Source organism: Periophthalmus magnuspinnatus, chromosome 2 (assembly GCF_009829125.3).
Source record: "Periophthalmus magnuspinnatus isolate fPerMag1 chromosome 2, fPerMag1.2.pri, whole genome shotgun sequence".
In the NCBI taxonomy this organism is placed as follows: domain Eukaryota; kingdom Metazoa; phylum Chordata; class Actinopteri; order Gobiiformes; family Gobiidae; genus Periophthalmus; species Periophthalmus magnuspinnatus.
In genome coordinates, this window is record NC_047127.1 from 1885013 (window position 1) to 1910202 (window position 25190).

Consider the following 25190-nt stretch of genomic DNA (forward strand, 5'->3'; position numbering starts at 1 on the left):
CGGACGCGGCGCGTGCGGCTCCGGGCCGCTTGTCTCGCGCTCCTGGCTCAGATAGGGATCAGCAGTTGGCTCTGGCAGGACAGGCGAGCGCGCACACTGCAGGCGCGGGGATGTGCCGCTCCTCTGACGTGCCCGAGGTGTGAGCGCAGCGTAAACGCCTCAGAATCATGTCCAGGACCGGGCGCATTTAGACCAGGACCAGGAGCAAAGTGACGCCTCTGACGGGACAAAGTTTGAGCGGCTCTGATGCGGGACTAAACTTACAGAGAGCTTTAAGAGACAGGATGAGACGCGGAGGACACGGGACGCACCGGGACGTGATGTGCGCGCGCGTGGACACGGAGTGACCTGAAGCTGTGACTATGGAGGAGAAGTTTAACAGACTCCTGCTGGTGCCCATCGCCGCGGTGCTGGTCCTGATGGTGGGGTATCAGTACGTGTGTCCCGCGGACAGCTACACCTGCTCCACCCGCGGGGACGAGAAGGGCCTTTTCCAGCGCTACTCCTCCGGCTTTGAGTTTGTTTATCCGGACGAAGCGGACGAGGAGCTTCCCTCCAAAATCACCTCCAAATGTAACTTTACGCAGCGGGACCTGGACCGACACGTGGACTTCGCCATCCGCGGGGACGACGTCATGGTGTTTCTGCACATCCAGAAGACCGGAGGCACCACCTTCGGACGGCACCTGGTCAAAAACATCCACCTGGAGCAGCCGTGCGACTGTCTGCCCGGACAGAGGAAGTGCACGTGCCACCGGCCCGGGACCGCCGAGTCCTGGCTCTTCTCCCGCTTCTCCACGGGCTGGAGCTGCGGGCTGCACGCGGACTGGACCGAGCTCACGAGCTGCGTGCCCGTGGTCATGAACAAGAGGGACAAGAAGAGCGCGCACAAGAGCAAGAGGTGACCGTGCATGTACACACGTGCATGAACTCACACAGACATGAATATAACTCACATTCACGTGCATGAACTCAGACACAGACATGAATATAACTCACATTCACGTGCATAAACTCACATTCACGTGCATAAACTCACACAGACATGAATATAACTCACATTCACGTGCATAAACTCACATTCACGTGCATAAACTCACATTCACGTGCATGAACTCACACAGACATGAATATAACTCATATTCACGTGCATAAACTCAGACACAGACATGAATATAACTCACATTCACGTGCATAAACTCACACAGACATGAATATAACTCACATTCACGTGCATAAACTCACATTCACGTGCATGAACTCACACAGACATGAATATAACTCACATTCACGTGCATAAACTCAGACACAGACATGAATATAACTCACACTCACGTGCATAAACTCACATTCACGTGCATGAACTCACACAGACATGAATATAACTCACATTCACGTGCATAAACTCACACAGACATGAATATAACTCACATTCACGTGCATAAACTCACATTCACGTGCATAAACTCACATTCAAGTGCATGAACTCACATTCAAGTGCATGAACTCACACAGACATGAATATAACTCACACTCACGTGCATAAACTCACATTCACGTGCATGAACTCACACAGACATGAATATAACTCACATTCACGTGCATAAACTCACACAGACATGAATATAACTCACACTCACGTGCATAAACTCACATTCACGTGCATGAACTCACACAGACATGAATATAACTCACATTCACGTGCATGAACTCAGACACAGACATGAATATAACTCACACTCACGTGCATAAACTCACACAGACATGAATATAACTCACATTCACGTGCATAAACTCAGACACAGACATGAATATAACTCACACTCACGTGCATAAACTCACATTCACGTGCATAAACTCACATTCATGTGCATAAACTCAGACACTATGCACGTGAATGTGAGTTATATACATGTCTAACTCACATTCACGTGCATAACCTCACATTCACGTGCATAACCTCACACTCACAGACACATATAAACCCAGGACATGACTCGCGCTGAGCGACACTGAAGTTTGGCTTCGTTTAGTCACGAATTGGCAAAACACAGAGTGGGGGAACGAGGCAATTAAAATAGTATTATCTCATTGGCAGCGCACAGCAGCGTGACCGCTTTAAGAACTGCTCTTAATATTCAGAAATAAACAGAAAAGTTTCATTTTTGCTCATTCTCGAGTTAAATCTTAGATGTTTTTGAAGCGTGAGGTGAGAGTTTAACGGCTCGTCTGCGCCAGTGATCCTCAGTTTCATCCTTTTTACCGAATTATACGACAAACACTCCAAAAACACACACTAAAGTCTGTGTGTGACGCCGCTGCACATTTTTATCCACAAATACATAAATCTAACGTGATCTTTAATGCGCCGCTTACACCTGTTTGATCGATACGCCAACGGTCATTACGGGACGTGGTTGTTTGTGGGTTTGATTGACATCGGGGGCGACACAGACCTCTTCTTTTTCATGTCAAATCCAAACAAAACGCACAAACCTACACAACAGACTGTTACCTTAATCTGCTGTAGGCCTACCTCCATTTTCTTTAATTACAGATCAGCTTAAGGGGCTAAACCGTTTAAGGAGGCCACGGTCCTCTGAGGTGTGGCGCCGAGTTGAAGCCAATTTACGTTCAGGGCTCAAATCTCCATATGTTACGGCCACTGTGAACGGGATAACGGAGGGATGACGGAGGGAGGAGGGGGAGAAGAGAGGAATGAGGGAGGAAGGGGGGACACTGCCGATCCTTTAGCGTTAATGTGATGCTTCTGAATCGTCCCGGAGATGCGCCGCGCAGAGTCGACACCAGCCGCACATTAGCTCCACGTTAAAACAAACTGGAAAATACAGCTCATTAACGCCGTGGTTCAAACTGCGTGAGGCCGTTACTGATGTGGTTAACCCGGCGTGCCGCTCTAAACGTAAACACATACAAAAAAAAATGCGCGATATTAAAAAAGAGAGATCGGCCGTGAACGAGGCGCACATCCGAGCAGATTTCGCGTACTTCTGTATCCCATCAAATTCAAAATAAAACTAATTATTTCAGTGTCCGTTTTACACGTTTAGCTCGTTAGTCAACGGTCGTCACGGTTGCTAGGCGACGTGACGTAAGCGCACAGACAGCGGTTGACGTACGCTCTGTCGTGTAGAGCTGTCCCGTTTTGGCTCGACGTTTACGGTCGACGGAGGAGTGCCCTTCAGCGACTGCGTACTTCCAACGGTATTTCAAACTGTATTTTGAACAGTACTTCGAACGGTATTTCAAGGGGTACTTCCAGTGGTACTTGCAACGATATTTCGAACAGTACTTCCGATGGTATTTCGAGGGATACTTCTGACGGTACTTCCAACAGTATTTCGAACGGTACTTCAAACGGTACTTCAAACGGTACTTCCAACGGTACTTCCAACGGTACTTCAAACGGTACTTCAAACGGTACTTCCAACGGTACTTCAAACGGTACTTCAAACGGTACTTCAAACTGTGCAACCCTCAAATTTGGACACAGCCTCAGTGTGAGCAGAGTCGCCTTTCCACAGATCTGAGCTGTAATTTTACCTGGTGGGGCGTCTGTTGCTTTTCTAGATGGAGAAAGATAAGCTTAAAGCCGTACTGTGGAACATTCTAAGGTTATGGTTAAAGTATGTTTTATCGTCCCTGTAGAGAAATTTATCTCCGTGCTCTTGTTGTCAAAATATCATTTGATCACGTGATTTTTTTTCATGATCCCAAAATGATCCGAACGGTTAAATGGTTAAGTTGTCGTAGCTCGGGAGGCGGAGGCGTTGATGGAGGTCAAAGTTCATGCGTTCTGAGTTCACGCCTGAGTTAGCGTCTCCTCGCGGCGGCAGTGGCAGCTCCTCGGAAAGCGCTCGATTCAACAACATGATCCAGTGCGGAGAATATTGATAAGCACTTGCTGATAATCGGATACTTCATCGAGCGGTTCAGTCAGAAGCCTTTGTGCAAGGCCCCTCCACGCAAAGGTCAAAGGTCAGCAGCTCCACGTCGCAGCCAATTAGACACGGACTTGTTCAAGGGCACGTCGCCATGACATCCCTGATTCACAGTGTTAAGTTAAAGTCCCCGTATGATCCTGTTTTAATTCTGTTATCTCCTCAAAAACAGACCTGGAGTTGTGTTTTGTTTCATTCACACGTGTTTATTATTCGTCTGTTACATCTCCGAAGCTCAAACGCTCTGTCCACCTTGTGATGTCATCAAGTGGTAGTTTACAGCTAAATTAACTGCTCCTTTTACCTTTTGTTCACCAAAGATTGAAGATTCTAGGGTTTGAAATGATCCAAATGATTCTAGAAATGAAGGTGTGTGGAGTTTTAAAAACACAGCGGAGCACTTCCTGTATCACCACATGATGACATCACAAGGTGGAACAGAGTTTTCTGATCTGTGTGTTCTAATGTTGTTTCCTCGTCACAAACAGACCTGGAGTTGATGTTTAACACACAAAAAACGCTGCACATTTAGGCTGAGTTCTTCTCTCAAACTGTAAACACTCTGTTCCACCTTGTGATGTCATCAAGTGGCGATACAGGAAGTGCTCCACTGTGTCTTTAAACTCCACACACCTTCCTTTCTAGAATCATTTGGATCATTTCAGCGCTCGAATTGCCAATTTCTACTGAACTAAAAGGTAAAACGTCGCTGTTAACTTGAAAACTACCACTTGATGACATCACAAGGTGGAACGGAGCGTTTTGAGGTTGTGCGAATGAAACAAAACACAACTCCAGGTCTGTTTTTGAGGATTATAACACGACTTAATGCTGATAAGAGTCCATTTTGTGTCATATAGGACCTTTACGACTGAAATTGGACAGAGAAAAGAAAATAATCGAATAAACTTGCGTCGTTTTGTTACGTTCACGTTTACCGCTTATACTTAAACCTATTTCTAACTTCGTTTATACTTTTAGGGCGTCTCGTTCAGGGGGGGTTAAACGCTTTGGCTCATCACTCGCCAACTGCGTTCTGTTGACTGTCCAAACTGACAGATAAACTCCATTTCTATTTGTGTTTATATTCGCCAAAATGTTCCAGAATGAACCGAACGCAGCCTGAGTCACATTCTGTTCTATACCTGTGAAATATGAGACACGTTATGACTCACACCAGCCTCATTTCCCCCGGACGATGTGAAGTCTCTTTAGCGTCTACAGACAGAAGCCCATAAGGTTATAACGCACCCAACGCTGATTACTGCCCTGGAAATAGACGAACAATTAGCTCTCCGGTCTGACGATTTATGGAAAGAGCCGGAACGAAGCCGACGGAGACTTAAAGATTCGAGTTTAGATCCGTGAGACGTGGATGTATAGAGTCTGAACAGATACTGGCTTTGTAAATGTGGAGGTCGGGCAGGTCCGTGTTGGTAAAAACGTCTAGAACGCAAGAGTTTTGACAAAGTTTTACGCTAAATGGCAAATGTTCAAAGTGTTTTTAGTTTAAGTTGTGTTACTGGTTAGGGACCGTCCACAAAATCATCAATCTCACAAACGAAAAAAATTATTTGAACCAGATTTTGTTTGTTCTGAGCCATGTCACGATAAAACGTTTTCTGATTTGTCTGTTATTAATGTGCATATCTTGATTTACGGATAAAATAGTGAAATATAAAGCCCAGGATCACGTAGAGCGGGTTAAAACGAAACATTTAAGACCAAATTGATGAGTCTGACAGCAGCAGGTACAGAGAGTTTTTCAATAGAAAGTGAGTTGGAGCCAGAGTCGATGGAGCAGGAAGTGCGCAAATGATCATTTTCTGTTTGGAACGTGGCAGCTAGCAGGTTAGCTATGTCCATTTATGTATACAGTCTATGGTCCAAGAGCAGATTTAAACCACAAAAACTATTGTGAATCTAAAATATTGTTAAAAATCATGAGCTGAAATCGTTAGGTTGCATCTGTAATGAGTCAGAAAAGTTATTAATTCAACTTTTACGGCTTAAATCTGATCATATAGACAAAAAATAAACAAAAGAAATAAAAATGTCCCTGTAAACGATAAATATTGACCCCAAAAAGTACTGTTCCAGCTTCATATATAGAAATATAACTCGATAAAGTGACACATCTAAGAACATCTGCAGTTTCTGTTTTGTTATTTAAGTAAAAGTACAGATTTTGGAGCATAAAAATACTCAAGTAAAAGTATCATGTGAAAAAATCTACTTAAGTAAAAGTATTAAAGTAGCTGTTTAAAAACGGACTTGAAGAGTAAAACGTAAAAGTATTTTATGCAGATTTTTTTTCCATCACTTTTTATTTGTATATTTTTGTTTTGCTCAACCCTCAGCCTGAGTAGAAAGTACAGATACTGCTCTCAAATGTACTCAAGTAAAAGTAAAAAGTACACGCTGTAAAATGTACTTACGTAAAGTACAGATACATAAAAATCCAACACAACGTCAGCATTTCTATAACATGTTTTCTTCAGTCGATACAAATATTAAAACTCATTATGCGCAGGTTTTCACAGTGAATATAGAACAGAACACATTTATGCTAACGGAATTAACATTCAGAGGTGTTTTTATGTGTTTTTACGTCAAAATAACACGAAATAGAAACTCGTGATGCGTCAAAACATGTGAAAAATCCTGATAAACGCGGCGTACGTTTCCGTCTCTGCCCCTTTGGCTCCCGTGGCTCCTGTGTCGGGCTGTGACGCATATGCAGACGACAGCACGCTAACGAAACGGCACAGTGTTAGCTTAAGTGACGTTAGCAGTCCGCAGCTCTGTGCTTTATTTTTCAGTGAGACGCCGTTCGGATTTGATCTCTTATCCTTTTGTTCCACTAAGACAAAAAGAGCATTTCTAGTTTTAGCAATAATTCTATATAATCCAAAGTGCACCTGTTCGGAGAGATAACCGCAGATTAGAAGCACTTCTCATCCATCTTTTTGGGTTTTTTTAAAGCTCTTGTCTGGCGTTTTTTCTTTTGTGTGTGTGAGATTACAAAAGCCACTCCAGCTCACAAAAGTGCAAGTAAAAGGAAGGATGGGTCCTGTCTCACACAAGTCACTTATGTCAACGAGAGCAAAGATCAAACACCTGGAGACGCACAACCAAAGACACACAACCAAAGACACACACACAAAGACACACGTACAACCAAAGACGCACGCACAACCAAAGACACACGCACAAACAAAGACACACAACCAAAGACACACGCACAACCAAAGACACACAAACAAAGACACATGCACAACCAAAGACACACAACCAAAGACACACGCACAACCAAAGACACTCGCACAACCAAAGACACACGCACAACCAAAGACACACAACCAAAGACACACAACCAAAGACACACAACCAAAGACACACGCACAAACAAAGACACACAACCAAAGACACACAACCAAAGACACACGCACAAAGACACACAACCAAAGACACACGTACAACCAAAGACACTCGCACAACCAAAGACACACGCACAACCAAAGACACACAACCAAAGACACGCGCACAACCAAAGACACACAACCAAAGACACGCGCACAACCAAAGACACACAACCAAAGACACGCGCACAACCAAAGACGCACAACCAAAGACACACACACAAAGACACACGTACAACCAAAGACACACACACAACCAAAGACACACGCACAACCAAAGACACTCGTACAACCAAAGACACTCGCACAACCAAAGATGCACGCACAACCAAAGACACTCGCACAACCAAAGACACACACACAAAGACACACGCACACAGAGACACACACAAAGACACACGCACAACCAAAGACACACGCACAACCAAAGACACTCGCACAACCAAAGACACACGCACAACCAAAGACACACGCACAACCAAAGACACACGCACAACCAAAGACACTCGCACAACCAAAGACACACACAAAGACACACAAACAAAGACACACGCACAACCAAAGACACACGCACACAGAGACACACACACAACCAAAGACACACACACAACCAAAGACACACACACACAACCAAAGACACACGCACAACCAAAGACGCACAACCAAAGACGCACAACCAAAGACACACACACACAAAGACACACAGAGACACACACACAAAGGCTCCACGTGGCCGGAGCGCTCTGCAAGTGCAAGTTTATTTTAAAGGGGAACTATTCTCTAAACTCTTCTTTTCAGACGTTTCTCCAGGTTCTCGTCGTTTCTTCTCGTCGAGCGTCTGAAGTTTTATTTGGACTGATTCATGTTCGAGTTTAATCGTTAATCCACTATTTTCAAGACGCCATTTTGTCGATTTAAGCCCGTTTAACCTCCACTGCGACGTACACGCCCACTGCGACACACCTACTTCGACGTACGCCACACCTACTTTGACGTACACGCCCACTGTGACACGCCCACTGTGACACGCCCACTGTGACACGCCCACTGTGACGACCGCACTTCATTCTCCAGTTTTATTTTCTCGTAGGATTCGGCAGCGTCGCGTCGTCATTTTGGCACAAATGAATAAAAACGCTCTGCTCTAGTGCGACGTGCGTCTGTCCATAGGGGGCGCCACAGCGACACGACTCTTTACCGTGATGACGTTTACGGCGACGTCAGCTCCATTGGACACCACAGTTTTCTAACGCAGACGTCAGCGGATTTGTTTCGTTTGACGTGGTTTTAGATGAATATTGTGATTTAAAATGTGTAAATCATAACAGAGATGAGAACCATAGAGACACAAGCTCAATAGGGCGGGTTTAAAGCGGACGTGCTCACTGCGTTCCGTCTGAATTCACTGCGTTCCGTCTGAATGACATTCCGACACGTTCATATCTAGGACTGTGGGTGTGTCCGTGAGTGGGGGGCGGGACCATGTAGTCTTTGGCATTTTGTGAATCAAGGTCATGAGGTGTGAGGAGCAGCGGCCTCACCTCATTAACGGAGTTTATGACGAGAGAAGGAGCCACGTCTGCTCCACCACAACCTCCATCTGGACCCGGGCCTCCTGCACATCACCTCCATCAGAAACAACACGATAAATGTAACAGATATGACACTGGAGAACGGAGAGAACAAGGAGAGAACAGGGGAGAACGGAGAGGACAGGAGAGAACAGGGGAGAACAGGGGGACGGAGAGGACAGGAGAGAACAGGGGAACGGAGAGGACAGGAGAGAACAGGGAGAACAGGGGGATGGAGAGAACAGGGAGAATGGAGAGAACGGAGAGGACAGGGGAACGGAGAGGACAGGAGAGAACAAGGAGAGAACAGGGGAACGGAGAGAACGGAGAGGACAGGAGAGAACAAGGAGAACAGGAGGACGGTGAGAATGGAGAGAACAGGAGAGAACAAGGAGAACAGGAGGATGGGGAGAACGGAGAGGACAGGAGAGAACAGGGGAGAACAGGGGGACGGGGAGAGAACAGGGGAGAACAGGGGGATGGAGAGAACAGGGAGAATGGAGAGAACGGAGAGGACAGGGAGAACAGGAGAGAACAGGAGAGGACAGGGGAGAACAGGGGGATGGAGAGAACAGGGAGAATGGAGAGAACGGAGAGGACAGGGAGAACAGGAGAGAACAGGAGAGAACAGGGGAGAACAGGGGGATGGAGAGAACAGGGAGAATGGAGAGAACGGAGAGGACAGGAGAGAACGGAGAGAACAGGAGAGAACAGAGAGGACTGGAGAGAACAAGGAGAACAGGGGGACGGAGAGAACAGGGAGAATGGAGAGAACAGGGAGAACTGAGAGAACAAACAGAGAACAGGGGGAAAAGAGAGAACAGAGAGATCAGGGAGAATGGAGAGAACAGGGAGGACAGGGAGAATGAACAGAAAGAACAGGGAGAAGAAAGAACAGGGAGAACAGGAGAACGAACAGGGGGATGGAGAGAACCGTTAGAATAGAGAGAACAAGGAGAACAGAGGAATGGAGAGAACAGGGAATAGAGACAGAACAGGGGAAGGAGAGAACAGAGAATTGCAGACCGAGTGCAGATATCTTTGTTAAATTTGCAAAACAAACAAAATCAAATCCAACTCTTCATAATCATAATGGTTTTGGCAGTAAAAGAAGAAACAAACATCAGAACATCAGTGAGTCCAGGAGGAGGAGACTGAAGTGCCACCAAAAACACGCCCCCTGGAGACGAGCACAGACACTGCAGATCAGCTCTAACTTTAAAGTGTCTGAAATATGTTCAGGAAATAGAAGAAACATCACTAACTAGCTCCGCGGTCAGACGAGGCGTCGGCATGGCAACCAGTTTCAGTTTTGATAAGAGACATTAGTGGCACAGCGTTCGCACGTCTTTGTCAAAACGCAGTTGAATTTAGCTCCTCTTTAGAATCAGACCCGTGGCACCGTCTCGTCACTGCCATTTCAAAGAAGAACAGTTTTTGAATATTTTGTCTAATTATGGCGTAACTTCGGTGGAGTGAACGTGAGAAACCTGGACCTGAGAAACCTGAATCTGAGAAACCTGGACCTGCAAACGTCCTTGTTCCGCGCAACAATGAAGTAAAATTGTCTATTCTGAGTTGTTTTTGAAAGGACCACAAAGGCCAGAGTCTCTGCAGGTCCCAGCGTGTAGTTTGAGAATTCACATCGCAGCAGGTCAGAAAATTGCTTTAAGGCCAGACGTCAAAACCGTTCGAGTCGCGGAGCCGCCCCACACTGAGCGGAGCGTAACCTTATTAGTGACCTCATTAGTCCAGATTAGAGCCCAGAATGCAGGTCGGCCACCACCAGGACGAGCCGAGGAGAATTAGCCAACCTCATTCTGGTCACATCCAGGCTTTTCGTCGGTTTAAACTGCGTATCTCAGGTTTTGATGATTCTCTAATTTTGATTCATTTGGTGGCGTAAAACGTGTTGTAAATATAAATTGTAGTTTTAAACCAATCAAGAGGCAATTTGTGGAGAAAAGTTGAGAATTACTTCGCCTGGGATCCAAAATACACACTTTTCCAGTACTTATGTAGGAAGATGTGAGCGTGGACGCCGGGGAATCTGTGTTTTTAAATGAGAGTGATTGACAGGTGGGTTTAGCCAATCAGGGACGTGCATGGTATCGGAAAATAAAAAAGGGAAAAAAAATATATCATGGTCTGAAAAACGTGAAAAAGCAAAGCCTAAATCTGTTAATCTGAAGTGAGAGAAATGTGGTTTTATTTGTAAATCACAGGCGACCAATGAGCTCCTTTGTTTCACACGTGTCACTGAAATAAACTGATCTGATTGGACGATCACGTTTGACCGGGTTTGAGACGTGACAGAGGACGAGTGACCAGACTGATGTCAATCTGTATAAAAAAAAAAACAAAAAAAAAAACAGATTTACCAGGCTAGAAAGTTATAGGAAGTAGTAGAGGTTTGTTTTTTTTGTTTTATTTTTTGTTTTTTTTAATTACATAAAGATACAGACACAATATAAGACACAACACACAGATCCAGAGATGAGGCAGACACAGAAAAATGAAAAGATTAAACGGATCCACTTTTACATTTCACAAAGATGTTTAAAGACAAACATCCTTCAAATGTTAATGTGGCTTTTTTTGTTTATGTTTTTGGAGATAGTCAATATGTAGGATTCTAACTGATTAATTAAAACAGGAAAAAAAAACAAAGATGTACAGGAAAATTTACTAATTTACCAAATATAATAATTAAATGAATTTCTATTTTTTTATTTATTTGAGTAGAGAGTTTGATTCAGAGAGTCTCACACTGATGACATCACGCTGGGAGAGTTTTGTCCAAACGTTCGTCACAATTTACAAAAGAAACTGACAATTTAAACGTGATTTAAACATAATATATATCTGTATTTGTCAAATAATAATCTCTGTGCAAATGAGACGAGTTTGGGCCCAGACTGTTGCCTGGTAACGGTTATGGAATTCCCAAGTGTGATGTCATGATTTACAACCAGGAAGTAACGTCTTAAACCTAAACTATGCCCAAACAGGGAAAACAAATGTGATTTTTATTTACTTTTTTATATAATTATCTTAAGTGTGTGTAGAAAAACCTGTCATAGAAACTTTAAGATATAAATGTGGCAACAGGAACCTGATTCTGATGAACATAACAGCACTTTGTCTTCCAGAGTATGCTAACGCTAATGCTAATGCTAATGCTAATAGAGCAGAGGTTTAACAAGGAGCAGGATGGACATTAAGGTGAAAAAATGATATATATGTTGCACTTGTTGGTGACTCCATAGCGCCACCAAGATTTAAAATGGACAGAATCAGTGTCCAAAGATGAAATATCTGGTCTCTGTTTTATGAGACATGGAGAAATGTAGAGTCAGTGATGGAAGACGTAAAAGTACAGATACCGGAACAAAAAAATACTAAACGTAAAAGTAATACATGGAAAAATGTACTTAAGTAAAAGTATTAAAGCACATGTTTAAAAATGTACTTAAAGAGTCAAAACTAAAAGTAATATCTGCAGATTTTGAGTCTTATAAAACTTCAAATGTGGTGATTTTAATAAAGTTTTGAGCTGAATTTTCAACAAAAACATCTGAACTGAATCAAACATTTTTTTCTGTTTTTATTTGTATATTTTTTGCTCAAATTCTGACCATGTAAAAATAAACCCTCAGCCTTTTCAGCAGGACTAACACAATAATTAAAAATATTTGTAGTGGAGTAGAAAGTACAGATACTGCTCTCAAATGTAGTGAAGTAAAAGTAATGTCAGGAAGGGCATCCAGCTTAAAAACGATAGTAATAAGCAAGAAAACGCACCAGAAAGGATTTTAAAAAAGGGTTGATCCTAATGAGGGCAAATGACTCAATGCAAAACGACGTGTGTGTGGAAATATTCACTAAAACCGGCCTTAACCTGCGGACAGACTAGTCCTGTGCGTGAAATCCGCTGCATTTTTAGCCATAGCACATATACAGCTCCTCCCTAAACGCTCACAGAGATACCGAGCTGCTGCTGAGTGTGTTTTGTTTGAGTAAATTAAACACAACAACAGCGTTTGATTGTCATGCGTGTGATGCGTCGTCGTAAAAATGTCAGACGCGCAAAGCTAACAAGTCAAAACATGGCTGCCAATCTGCGCCGTGCGATTACAAAAAAATAAAAATAAATAAAAAAGAGAGAAGTAGAGGGAAAGGAGAGAGTCGGAGCTGCTGCTGTTCATCACGTCACGACTCGCAGAACCCGACACTAGATTTTTATTTTTGGCTAAAAGGGTGGAAGGTGACGGTGATCGCGCTGGCCCTCGCGGGAGAGACGCTAGCTAAAGCCTGACGTCGAGATGCGCGCGCGGGAGCGGTGCACGTCTCCGAATCGAGAGAAACGAGGGGGCTGCGCGATGACCTCACAGATACACCGTCTGAAAACCCGCTGACGAAAAACGTGCGACGCTAATGGCACCGCATATGGCAGCGTTTGGCAGGAATGAGACGGTTATGTACCTGTCCGTGCGTATATTTAGCAGCTGTGACCTTATTAACACGACGTGAGAACGATATACGACCGATTTGATTTGTGTAGTGATATAAAATGTAGCCCGTTTGAGGGATGTTAGTGATAAAGACGTAAACGAGCTCAACCAGGACAGTAATTACATCTACATTCGCTACATAAAAATACACATTCGCTTTTTTTTCTCACTGTCGGACATGAAATCAGACTAAATTTTTACTGTTTTAGGTTAAGTAGGATTAACAAAATTATTTCTATTTGCTAAATGCCAGAATAATGACAGAAGATTTTTTTTTTTTGACATTTTTTCATGAATTTCTCCAAAATTTGAAGTTTTTACATGCGTTTCATTAGTATTTGGTGCATTGCCTTTAAACTGTGTGACTTGGCTCAAATGCTTAAATGTTTTGGACGTATCCTTCACAATATTTAGCAGGAGTTTTGTCACATTCGTCCTGAAAAAACTGGTGTAACTGAGCCGAGTTTGTAGCTTGTTGCTCGCACGTGTTTTTTTCAGGTCTGTTCATGCGTTTTCAATAGCACTGAGATCAGGGTTTTGTGATGGAAACTCCAAAACATCGACTTTGTTATCGTAAATACCTTATGATCGCCGGACGTTCCCGTGATCTTTGCGTCGAATTGTGAGAACAGATGAACGTGGCACCTTCAGGCGTCTGGAAATCGCACCAAAGATGAACCAGACACTTCTTTTCTTGACATTTTTGGCTGATTTCTTTTGACTTTCATGGCATTACACAAAAAAGCAGTGTGTTTCAGGTGTGTCCTCAAACTAATTAACTCACATGTTGTTGATAAACCAATCAGAAGCTTCCAAAGACATATCACCTGGGTTTTCCCAAATGATTTAAAGTCATAGCAATCTTACTGTATTTAAGCTTCTGATTTAAAGAAAGTCATGAAAAAATGTCAAAAAAATCAATTTAAAAAAATCCTTGTCTCATTATTCAGACATTTTGCAAATAGAAATAATTTTGTTAATCCTAATGGACCTAAAACAGGAAAAGTTTCATCTGATTTCATGCCAGACAGTGAGGAAAAAAAAGCAAATGTGTCTTTTTCTATATCGCATATGTAAACTTTTAAACAGTATAAACGCATAACTCTCACAAACAGCTGTATTTTCAGCCCATGTCTCCGTCTCCATTTAAAACACATCAATGTCTCAATATAAATTAGTATTTGTCACTTCTGAAGTAAAACCTAAAGTGCAGCATATGTTTTGATTTGGTTTAAAATAGAAAGTGATAATGAACTGACAGTGATTGTGATTCCTGTCAGCGTGGTTTAATTTATTTGTTTATTGTGAAAAGTGACATTACCAGATTAAAAAAAAAACTCTCAAAGTTCTGACTATGATCAAATGACTTGGTGCGGAAATGGAACGGATGCACTTACTCTGTTGCTTGACGATAATGTTTTAGTTTCTTAGATTCTTGAGGAATGAGATATGCCGAGGATTTTGTTAATCTCTCTATTCCTTATGAGGATTAGGGGCAGTGGAAGACAGGTTTATTATAAGAGAGGAAGGAAAGGGGATTAATACACAACTGGAGATTGAAATTACAACAGTGTTTCATTCGCGATTTCAGTCCAAATTGAAAAAAACCCCCCCCATAATTATAGAGAAAAAAAACAACAACTGCAAAATGAAAACGTTAGGATCAATGAAGCTCTGAGATTCCAGCGGTGTCGTCGCGTGGGTAGAAGTGACCTTTTACCGCAGTCTTCCGTCTATTTGTCCGTATCTACATGGACCTCGAAGAGTCTGACACCTCGCCGAGCCGCAAAGATTATGATGTCAAGCAAAGGTTAAAGCTAAGACGCTAAAGCTACTAAAGCTGTAGCTAGCAGGTTGGTGTGCGCGCGGATCAGTTAAACAGCGTGTTTAACAAACCAAATGGAGTCTGAATGGAGCGACACGAATCGCATCCAAATGTGAGCAAGCAGATGGATGATTTCGCCGAAGATTTACCAGCAGAGAGGCGCACGTTACGCGGCGCTGAATCCACAAGATGCGCCTCTAATCTTATGTGTATTTATGGTTTTGTTTAGACTCAAACTCCCAGCCCGTCTCACATATGGCCTTCACGCCCTCGTCTTTCTCGAAGCTTCTCCCAGTTCCCCGGTCTCCGCTCCCACTTCCCCAGGGCTTTTCCTTTATTGCCCAAAAATAGCATCTCATATGTGAGACCAGTGAAGATCACATCACAGAGCAGCGCCGCGCTCCCAGCTCATCACTTCGCACTCCCTTCCTCTCAATCTGCACTTCACAGCGATTTGTCAAATACTGTTAGCGGCCAGCAGCCCCACCAACTGCGTTACATTGAATTTCGGAGGCACATTTAATGTCGTATTTTTAGCTAAACGCGAGAGTCCGTAGCTGCGTTTAGTACGTGTGCTGGGAAGGACGTAATTGGCACGCAAAAATTAAATTAGCGAGTGAGAGAGGAACAGTTGAGTGCAAATGACTCCCACTTGACCTCTTGGTCTGGAGACTGATGTAATGAGGTTTTTCTTCAGCCGTTTGCTGCTCCAGAGAAAATCAGCTGATCTTCCTCTTTCAGGACTCTAACAGTCATCCTCATGTTCTTCAGATGTGTTTTTCAGACGTGTTTGTCAAATATGTTCTTCAAATTTGTTCTTTGTGTTCTTGAGCTGTTTTCTTCGTGTTCTTCAGATGTGTTCTCCATGTTCTTCAGATGTGTTCGTGTTCTTGAAATGTGTTCTTCAGACACGTTCTTGAAATGTGTTTTTGTGTTCTTGAGATGTGTTCTTCAGATTTGTTCTTGAGATATGCTCTTCGCATTCTTTAGATGTGTTCATGTTCTTGAGATGTGTTCTTTGTATTCTTCAGATGTATTCAGATGAGATGTGTTCTTTGTGTTCTTCGTGTTCTTGAGACATGTTCTTCATGTTCTTCAGATGCGTTCTTTGTGTTTTTTGCTTGTGCTTCCAGTGATTTTATTGGCTCTCCTGCTCCACACTCATCCATTCACCAGAGTCAGTTTGGCTAAACTGAAAATCGAACCTGCACAGATTCTATCTGCTGCTCCTGATGCAGTGTGATCTATAAGTCTGTCCTGGTCCAAGAGCTGCCTGTGGTTCTCCTCGTGAGAAAAGTCCACTCTACAAGTCCATGGAGCCTTAGTGAGGGTCATTAGGTTTAAAGGTGACATCATCATTCAAGGCCTCCTTTTGTGTGAGAGTTAAAACTATAAACTTTTATAGGTCCATCAGGGTCAATATCATTCTTTTTATTTCACTTATTTAGCGAGAATTGGTCACATTTTATAACCGAGCTTTAGAAAACAGATAACATCGTTTTTTAAATCATATAGTGTAAAAAAAAAAAAAAACATTTGAGACTCTCCATGATCACAGTCAGAGGTTGGTCTCGTTGCGATCTGGGAGACGTAAACGTGGAGGTAGCTAATCCCGAGGGCCGCGGGTTGAGGGTCCCCCGGCGTCCACAGAAACACCCCTTAAAACGGACGTGCTCTGACTGCGCCGTCATCAACACCCGGACTTAAGTGTGAGATCGACGCGCTGGTTTTCAAAGCTGCTTGAACGACTCGCCTTTGACGGTCCTCGATATGAAGCCGTGTGAAACCATTTCTACCCAAACAACCGAACCAAAGGCAACGAGATGATTATATTTTCATTTTTTGAAACGGAATGAAATGAGATAGTTGTCGATCGGCCGGGTTTTTGTATGGGCTGCTCCTTCAACGGCATAAATAGTTTCCATCAGGGCTTTTATCATGAGTCTGATGGTGTCCTTGATGGGAGTGAGTGAATTAACAAGGCAGATATTGATCTCGGGCTGTGAGTTTCCTCTGTAGCTTTTTGATGGTGATTTAGAGAGTGAGAGAGAGACAATCAGAGCCTGAGCTGGTCGATAGCGTTTGCAGGTTGCCGTGTGGAGAAAGGTGACAGGCAGCAGAAGGGGCGTCGCCATCGATCGGCTGGAAAACGCAACAAGCTGATTTTACTTTCTCGCCGCACGGACACGCGCGATCACACGCAGAGCCCGGGCCTGATTGTGCTTTTATTTGACACTGTAGAAGAAGAATCGCTCTGACAACAGAAGGTTTTAACGCAATCAATCAGGCTTCAGTGAAAACGCTGGAACTGTTCCCGTGTTCTCCAGAGTGACTTAAAACGCCATTTAGCACATGCAATGGAATTATAGCGCAGAGGCGAGAGGAAAGGCGCGAGAGCACAGATGTTAGAGGAAGAGCGATGTGACAAAAAGTTATTCCAAAACCTTCATAAACCCGCGGCCAGGCCTGTTTCAGAGAGCGATATGTTGCTATAGATAACTGCAATAAACGATAATATTGAAACGACTTTACGCCAAAGACGCAATTAAAACAAAGCAAAAACATTTAAAAAGCCTGAGCTGCAGCACAAACACAGCCGAATGAAGCAATAATTAAACACAGAAGTGACTTATTCAACTTATTCAACCCTCCACAGCTCAAATTTTATCGAACAAAACTACAAAAATCATCCAGTTTTGCAAAGAAAAAGTTTCCATGGTAGATATTCAGCCTCAAAATGCATAATTCCAGTTTCCACAATGGTTGGATGTAGTGATTATTGTGACTTGCTTCTTATTTAGCCCAAAAAATTGTTAAAAACTAATTTTCGACGCACATTTTTATGCTTAGTTGTTTTAGAGACATGCTTATCTTATTGACTTATTATCTTATTGTACAAAAAACGCCCAATTTTGCAAAGAAAAAGTCACTGTCTTAAATACTGAACCTCAAAATGTATAGTTCCAGTTTCCACGATGGTTTGATTTAGTGATTATTGTGACTTTTCTTATTATTTAGCCCAAAAAATTGTTAAAAAATAATTTTCGACGCACATTTTTATGCTTAGTTGTTTTAAAGACATGCTTATCTTATTGACTTATTATCTTATTGTATAAAAAACGCCCAATTTTGCAAAGATTTTTAGCACATTTTTATGCTTAGTTCTTCAAATCTTATTGCACAAAAATACAAAAATTCCCCAAATTTTGCAAAGAAATGGTCACTGTCATAAATCATGAACCTCAAAATGTATAGTTCCAGTTTCCACAATGGTTTGATTTAGTGATTATTGTGACTTGCTTATTATTTAGGCCAAAAAATGGTTAAAAAACACATTTTAGAAGCACATTTTTATGCTTGGTTGTTTCAAAGACATGCTGTAACTGTGATTTCTGCCTTTTTCTGAACAAAAGTCCCATCATAAATCCTGCAGTGTAAGTTTTATCGCTCACCGGTTCAAAATGTTTTTATGTATCGTACCGACGTTAACCCAAACTCATCGTACCCGGCACTTTCGCGAGGTGTAATCATCGTTTCCTTTCATAATCGGACCCCGTTTCTGTCGCTGACGCGGGTAAGAAGAGAGCTTTGACATTTGCTGCTCTTTGTCGATAGGTCACGATGAAAACGCAGACGCAAAGAGGCGGGCTGCGCGGACGTCTATCGATCCCCTGTCTCACGGTTAGCTGTACAGACAGATGATAGGCACAAGAGGAGGAAATACTGAGCCATTCTGAAACAACTACAACACAGGCAGCTTTGTGCTCGAGCGGACATCCATCTGCAGCTGTCTGCTCCAGCCGCTGAAGACGCCGGGCTAATTCACTCGGACTCCTCTGTGGATCGCCATTATCCCTGGGTGGTGCGCTGTCTGCGGCTGCTCCCTGCCATGATATCATCACCGCACTCACTTAAATATACATCACAGCTGATTGATATCTGCCGGCCGACAATAATTGCTGAATTGTGGACCTTTTAGGGCTGTTTGGCTGCACGCTCTGAGCACACGGAGACACTTCTCTCGATTTAATCACATTTAGTCGTTAAGTGGTTGAATCGTCTCTTTGTAAAAGCCCCAGCTCCAAACAGCTCGCTGCTTTGCAAAGAATTATCACAAATTATACAAGTCCAAACAGGCCATATCTTTATTTATTTGGTGTTTTTTCGTTTATTTAGCAGCACAAATACGTCGTTATTAACCAGCCGTAAAAATCAGTAGTATTTATGCCAATAAGAATATTTTCCTGCTGCACTGATGTTTCAAAACAACCTTGAATCGAAGTCTTGATTTAGCTGAAAGCTGCAGCGGCTGTGTCTCCGAATGAGGCGTGAACCGCGAGGCCTTTGACTCGTCTTTAGATTTGGTTTGGTTTCCCTGTGACACTGGAGGTTCACCGAGATCCAGAGCCACACAAACATTTCATCTTCTTTTTATACGTGTTGCCTTCCTTTTAAAAACCAACTAAATGTGTGAATTCTCGCTCGCTGCCTCCTTCGGTCACCTCGCTCTGAGGGCGGCGCTGCTGAACTCCAAAGATAAGGAGCTGTAGCTGCTGAAAGGGTTAGACAGAGCCGGGCAACAGTAATTTTCTCAGACGTTGTTTAGGGCACATCTGAGTGGTCCTGAACTGAATAAAAAGTACTGGCCATGAAAAACTCCACAACTTATATTAAATAAACAATAAGTTCTGTTATGAGGTGAAGTCTTTATAAATGTTTTATCCATGACGCTCGTCTAAACTACTAAACTCAAACTGTATTTTTTATGTTCACGAGCCGTAATGTCTCACTTTGTCTGGAGGTTGGATCATTATAAGTAGATCATTGTTCAGTGCCACAATAAAACATAACTAGGTGTGATGCTGCAGCAGGAGCAGCAGTGTGACATTACTGGGACATAAACTCACTGCAGTAACTGCACCTCACTCCAGGGACCACCTCCCCATTCTTCTCCTGCAGCTCACAGTCTGAACATCCACACACGACACTATAGTGACAGAGCTGTTATAGAGCCATGTCCAACACTACAGTGTAGTTACAGAGCTCAGTCTGAACACTCGTCCACACTACGGTGTAGTTACGGCGCTGTTACTGTTAGACTGGAAACACTCATGTCCAACACTACAGTTAGAGGTTTATTGTTCCATTTGAAACATTCACTTGTATAAACAGACGTTGTGACACGTGTCCTGTTTGTTTTGATGCAGAAACTTCTACTACATCACGATGCTTCGAGACCCCGTGTCCCGGTACCTGAGCGAGTGGAAACACGTCCAGCGCGGAGCCACGTGGAAAACGGCTCTGCACATGTGCGACGGACGTCCGGCCACTCAGGACGAGCTGCCCGCCTGCTACAGCGGAGACGACTGGACCGGCGTGCCCCTGACGGACTTCATGAACTGCCCCTCGAACCTGGCCAATAACAGACAGGTGCGCATGCTGGCGGACCTCAGCCTGGTGGGCTGCTACAACATGTCGTCCATGAGCGAGCTGGAGAGGGGCCATGTGCTGCTGGCCAGCGCCAAGGCCAACCTGCGCAACATGGCCTTCTACGGCCTGACGGAGTTTCAACGCAAGACGCAGTATTTGTTCGAGAGGACGTTTGGCCTGCGCTTCATTCGAGCGTTTACGCAGATCAACAGCACTCGGGCCGCCAGCATCGGCATCAGCGAGAAGGTGCGCTGGCGCATCGAGGGCCTGAACGCTCTGGACGTGGAGCTGTACGAGTACGCCAAGGAGCTGTTCCTCCGCCGCTACCAGTACCAGCGGCAGCAACAGCACCAGGAGGAGCGTCTGCGCAGACGGCAGCAGAGGCAGCACAGGCAGCGGCTGCACAGGACATACTGGGCCCAGCTGCTCAGACTGGGAGCAGAGGAGGAGGAGCAGAACGAGGTGGTGAACGCGGTGGAGGTGGTCGCCACCACAGAGGATTACAGTAGTCAAGTGGTGCGATGGTAACAGGACCTACAGACTGGACCAAAAGCTATTCTCTGCTACCTTTGCCCTCCATTTCCGCTATGCTCCAGAACCTGCTCCTCTACAAACCTCTGCGCTCGTGGGACGACCCAATAGTGTCTTAATATTTATGATGGATGTATTTGTCATGGCAACATTTTGTATTTCTGTTTTTCGTAAAGCTCTATTTAAACAAAGCACCGGTTCATTTACGCATTAGCTTTGAATGTTTTCCAAGCAGGGACGATGTTCCAAAGCTTAACTCCAGCAGATTTTTATGTGCAGGTATCGTGCTATCTGGAGGGACTGGTCTGACTGCGAGGGGGCGTGCTCTGTGTGTTATAGCGCCGTGTTGATCAGTGAAGTATCGTAGCTACTCTGTGGTGTTTGGCTTCATACAAATATCAAAGCACACACTTGGCAATGATCTGCAGCGTTTTTATTCTGACTGATTTAGCTGCAGAAATCACGAACAAGGCAACGTCCTGCAAGTACTGTGTTTAATAAAAGTAAGCAGCATTCGGTGATGTAAACGTGTTCTGATGGACTCTCTGGTCTGCATGTGTACACAGCATGTTCTCGCCATAAAAGTATGAAATCTTTGTGCCATGTGCCGACTTCTTCCACATCCACCACACAGGTCTGTCACCGCGACACGTTTACGCCACAGGAACATCACGATAAACCAGACACTGTTTATAGAAATGAACATAGCTAACCCGCCAGCTGCTGCGTTCCAAACAGGAAGTGATCATGAGCGCGCTTCCGGCTCCATCGACTGCTGTCAGACTCGTCGTTTTGGTCTTTTAAATGTTCGTATTAACCCTCTACATGATCCTGGGGTTTTTATTTCACTATTGTGTCTGTAAATCAAGATATGAACATTAATAACAGACAAATCAGGTCCTTCTTTCCCCGAGGTCGCTCCTGTTAGCGTTAGCAACAGGTTTGATTGACAGCGTTGCTAAGGGCCCGACCAGTTAAAAAGCCTGAGCCACAAATAAACAGCAGAATGAAGCTTTAATTACACCTGGAAGTGACTTTTTCCACACCTCAACAGCTCAAATCTTACTTTATTATTATTGTTATTAGACGTCGGCTGATATCAATCAAATCAAATCAAACTTTATTTACAAAGCCATTTACAACACTCGAGGCGGCCGAAGTGCGACGCGTTAAAACCAACACAATATAAGAACATTTCAAAACATTAAACAATAAAAAAAAAGCTAATTGTACAAAGTGTCACTGCATTACTAAGTGTTAAAGTCTGAATAAAAACGTTTTGAGCCTGGATTTACCGGCCAAAGTTTGCGATAGCGGCAAATTCGGGGCCAACGACGGAGAAAACAACCACCCCAGAGTTTGAGACTTCGGGGGTGATATGTTTTTTTCATGTCCGATACGATCTGCTGATATTTCCGTGCGATATAAAGGCCCAAATTTGATTGTTTTCTACAAATTGTGTCATTTAAAGTTACTTCAAACTCCTCCTAAGCTGTTTTTTTATCACCGCACATCTATGAGAGAGCGTCAGTGCAGCCATCTTTTTTGTTTTAAAGCGCTGATCTAAAGCTTTATGTCGATTTTCACGCAGCAAAGCGACCAAAACGCAACATCGCCCTCTGCTGGAGATTTAAGTCCGATAGCCGCTACGCTAAAAAGCCCAAATGTCGGCCCAGTCCAGCTCTAGTTATTTTGTAAATCTGGTTATGTTTTTCACGTTTTTTTAAGACGGTAAACCCAAAACGGCGACTTAAGTATCGTATTTTCCGGCGCGTAAGTCAAAAAGTGCAAAATAATGAAGAAAAAACACGGTTGTCAGTGAAGAAGTGAAATTATATCCTCACACGCGACTTATATTCCACATATAAGTCGAGTATCTGAGTATAAGTCGCACTCCTGGACAAATTATGAAAAGAAAAACAAAGTGCGACTTGTCCGGAAAATACGGTAATACATTTTCTCACAACTAAACCGTAAAACTTTCTTGTTGGTTTCTTTTTCGATCTGTACAAATCAATTCATATTAAAGACATAAACGTGTGGCGTTCAAGTGTTGATCGGAAACAAAAGCAACAGTTTGTCTTAGCTTTATTTTTACATTATTCTCTATGTTTTTGTCTGTAAAACCCCTCACCACACACTTTATACACTTTTCTCACACAGGCGTTAACATTTTCTCACATTTCTCTCTCGTTTAAACTCTCTCAAAGTTCAAACCTTCGTAGGCGTCTTTGTCGGTGCGGAACGTTTCATCGACGTCGTGGGTTTTGTCGGTGGAGAAAACAAACCGCAAACGTACAGCACTTCAGAGTCACACCGCGATCCAACGTTTATGTAAATTTGCTCCTAAAATATTGTTCTGCTCCGTTTCTTGAGGCTGTGATTTGTCGGTCACAGTTAAAGTTTAATGTGATGTATTTTCTTGCTGTTTTCTTTGCTTAAATCGACCAAGAGCAGGACAGTTACACCTCGAATTTATTCAAAAACTTAACTCGTTTCATCTCGTGTGCGCTCCTCAAATGCGCTGTACTGCAACAATAGCTAGGAACCAATAATATTATGGAAAAAGTAAATAATGGATGCAACATAATATAATAAATAATGTTCACTGTTAATAAAATAAGTACAAACTAATAAACAAAAGACGAATGACCCAAATAAATAAAAAGTTACATAAATCTGGCGGAACACATTCTGTACGCTGGAAAAGAAGCCTGAAAATTGTGCTAAAAAATCCACGAAACAACCGCGAAAAGTGAACAGAGACAACTGTAACACTTAAAAAACAGAAGAAACCTCCCCATTATCGCAACAAAAATAAACATTAAGCCGCAAAACATATGGTTCCGCGTTTGATACAGTGAACGACATGTTGATATCGCGGTAATTATCACGACGGGCCCAGCACCGAACGCTCAAGATGCGAAAAGCAGGTCTGAAAGGCTGTCAGAGCTGCTCTCCACGCTCTTACATCACACACACAGAACATTGGTATTTCCACCATTAGGCCATTGATCACCGGCTCTTCGCTTCCAAACTGATCATTTAAAGTTCAATTGACCGTGACTCCAGCTCAGCAGAGAAAAAAAAACCTCAGTGAATGCATTTTCCCCTCGCTCTAATCGTACAAACACACAGCACTCAGCTCCACGGACGTTCCATTTGCACCACACTGGCAAAACAATCAGTTTCCGTGCGTTTCCGTGTGCGGACGACGAGTCTTGACGACGCGCATTAGTTTTTTGATTTGCAAAAAGGGAAAATAAACAAGAGGAGATCCATGAGAAGGAACGGAAAAGGAAGGAAATTGTTCTGTCCGTAGATAAAAATAGACTTCTATCAGCCGCTATCTTTCCTCCTCTCTGCGTGGAGCCAGACGATGAAATGATTGGTACTGGTCAACACCGCCATGACGACTTTGCAGAGTTTTTTCCATTTGCATTCGTCTCACAGTATACGTCCATTTGTTTTTATGCTATGGGCACTAAACGGATATGCAAAACGGCCTGTAATAAATTAATAAAGTACTGCAGCGTCCAGAGAAAACACATTATTCTCCGCTGAAGTATTACTCACCTGAAGGGCTTTGGGAGACATTTATTCTGTGTTGTGAAATTCTGAAGTGTGTGTGTGGGGGGGGGTGTGTGTGTGTGTGTGTGTGGTGTGTGTGTGGTGTGTGTGTGGTGTGTGTGTGTGTGGTGTGTGTGTGTGGGGGTGTGTGTGTGTGTGTGTGTGTGGTGTGTGTGTGGGGGTGTGTGTGTGGTGTGTGTGTGTGTGGTGTGTGTGTGTGTGTGGTGTGTGTGTGTGGTGTGTGTGTATATGTTTCAAAGGCCTCCTCGTTCTAGAGCCTGAACACAGAAAGTAGGTGCTGACTTTGAGAATGAGGAGCCTCTGTCTTGTTAACGTCTGACAAGGTGAAGGTGTGAGCTCTGAGC

The 25190-nt window shown here is 43.5% G+C and overlaps 1 protein-coding gene across 1 annotated transcript; it reads left to right on the top strand.

The window, feature by feature from the left end:
• Nucleotides 1–362: 362 nt before the first annotated feature.
• LOC117382493 (heparan-sulfate 6-O-sulfotransferase 3-B-like) lies at nt 363–21634 on the top strand. Its single transcript, XM_033979683.2, has 2 exons — nt 363–901; nt 20502–21634. The coding sequence occupies exons 1-2, from the start codon at nt 363–365 to the stop codon at nt 21250–21252; spliced, it is 1290 nt and encodes a 429-aa protein (XP_033835574.1). The 3' UTR covers nt 21253–21634.
• The last annotated feature ends 3556 nt before the right edge of the window (nt 21635–25190 follow it).

What these genes read in the sequence shown, in the direction of transcription:
- LOC117382493 (XM_033979683.2), top strand. Translation starts at nt 363, where the DNA reads ATGGAGGAGAAGTTTAACAGACTCCTGCTGGTGCCCATCGCCGCGGTG. An exon ending in AGCGCGCACAAGAGCAAGAG is followed by an intron (nt 902 to 20,501) that starts GTGACCGTGCAT and finishes GTTTTGATGCAG; the next exon opens with AAACTTCTACTACATCACGA.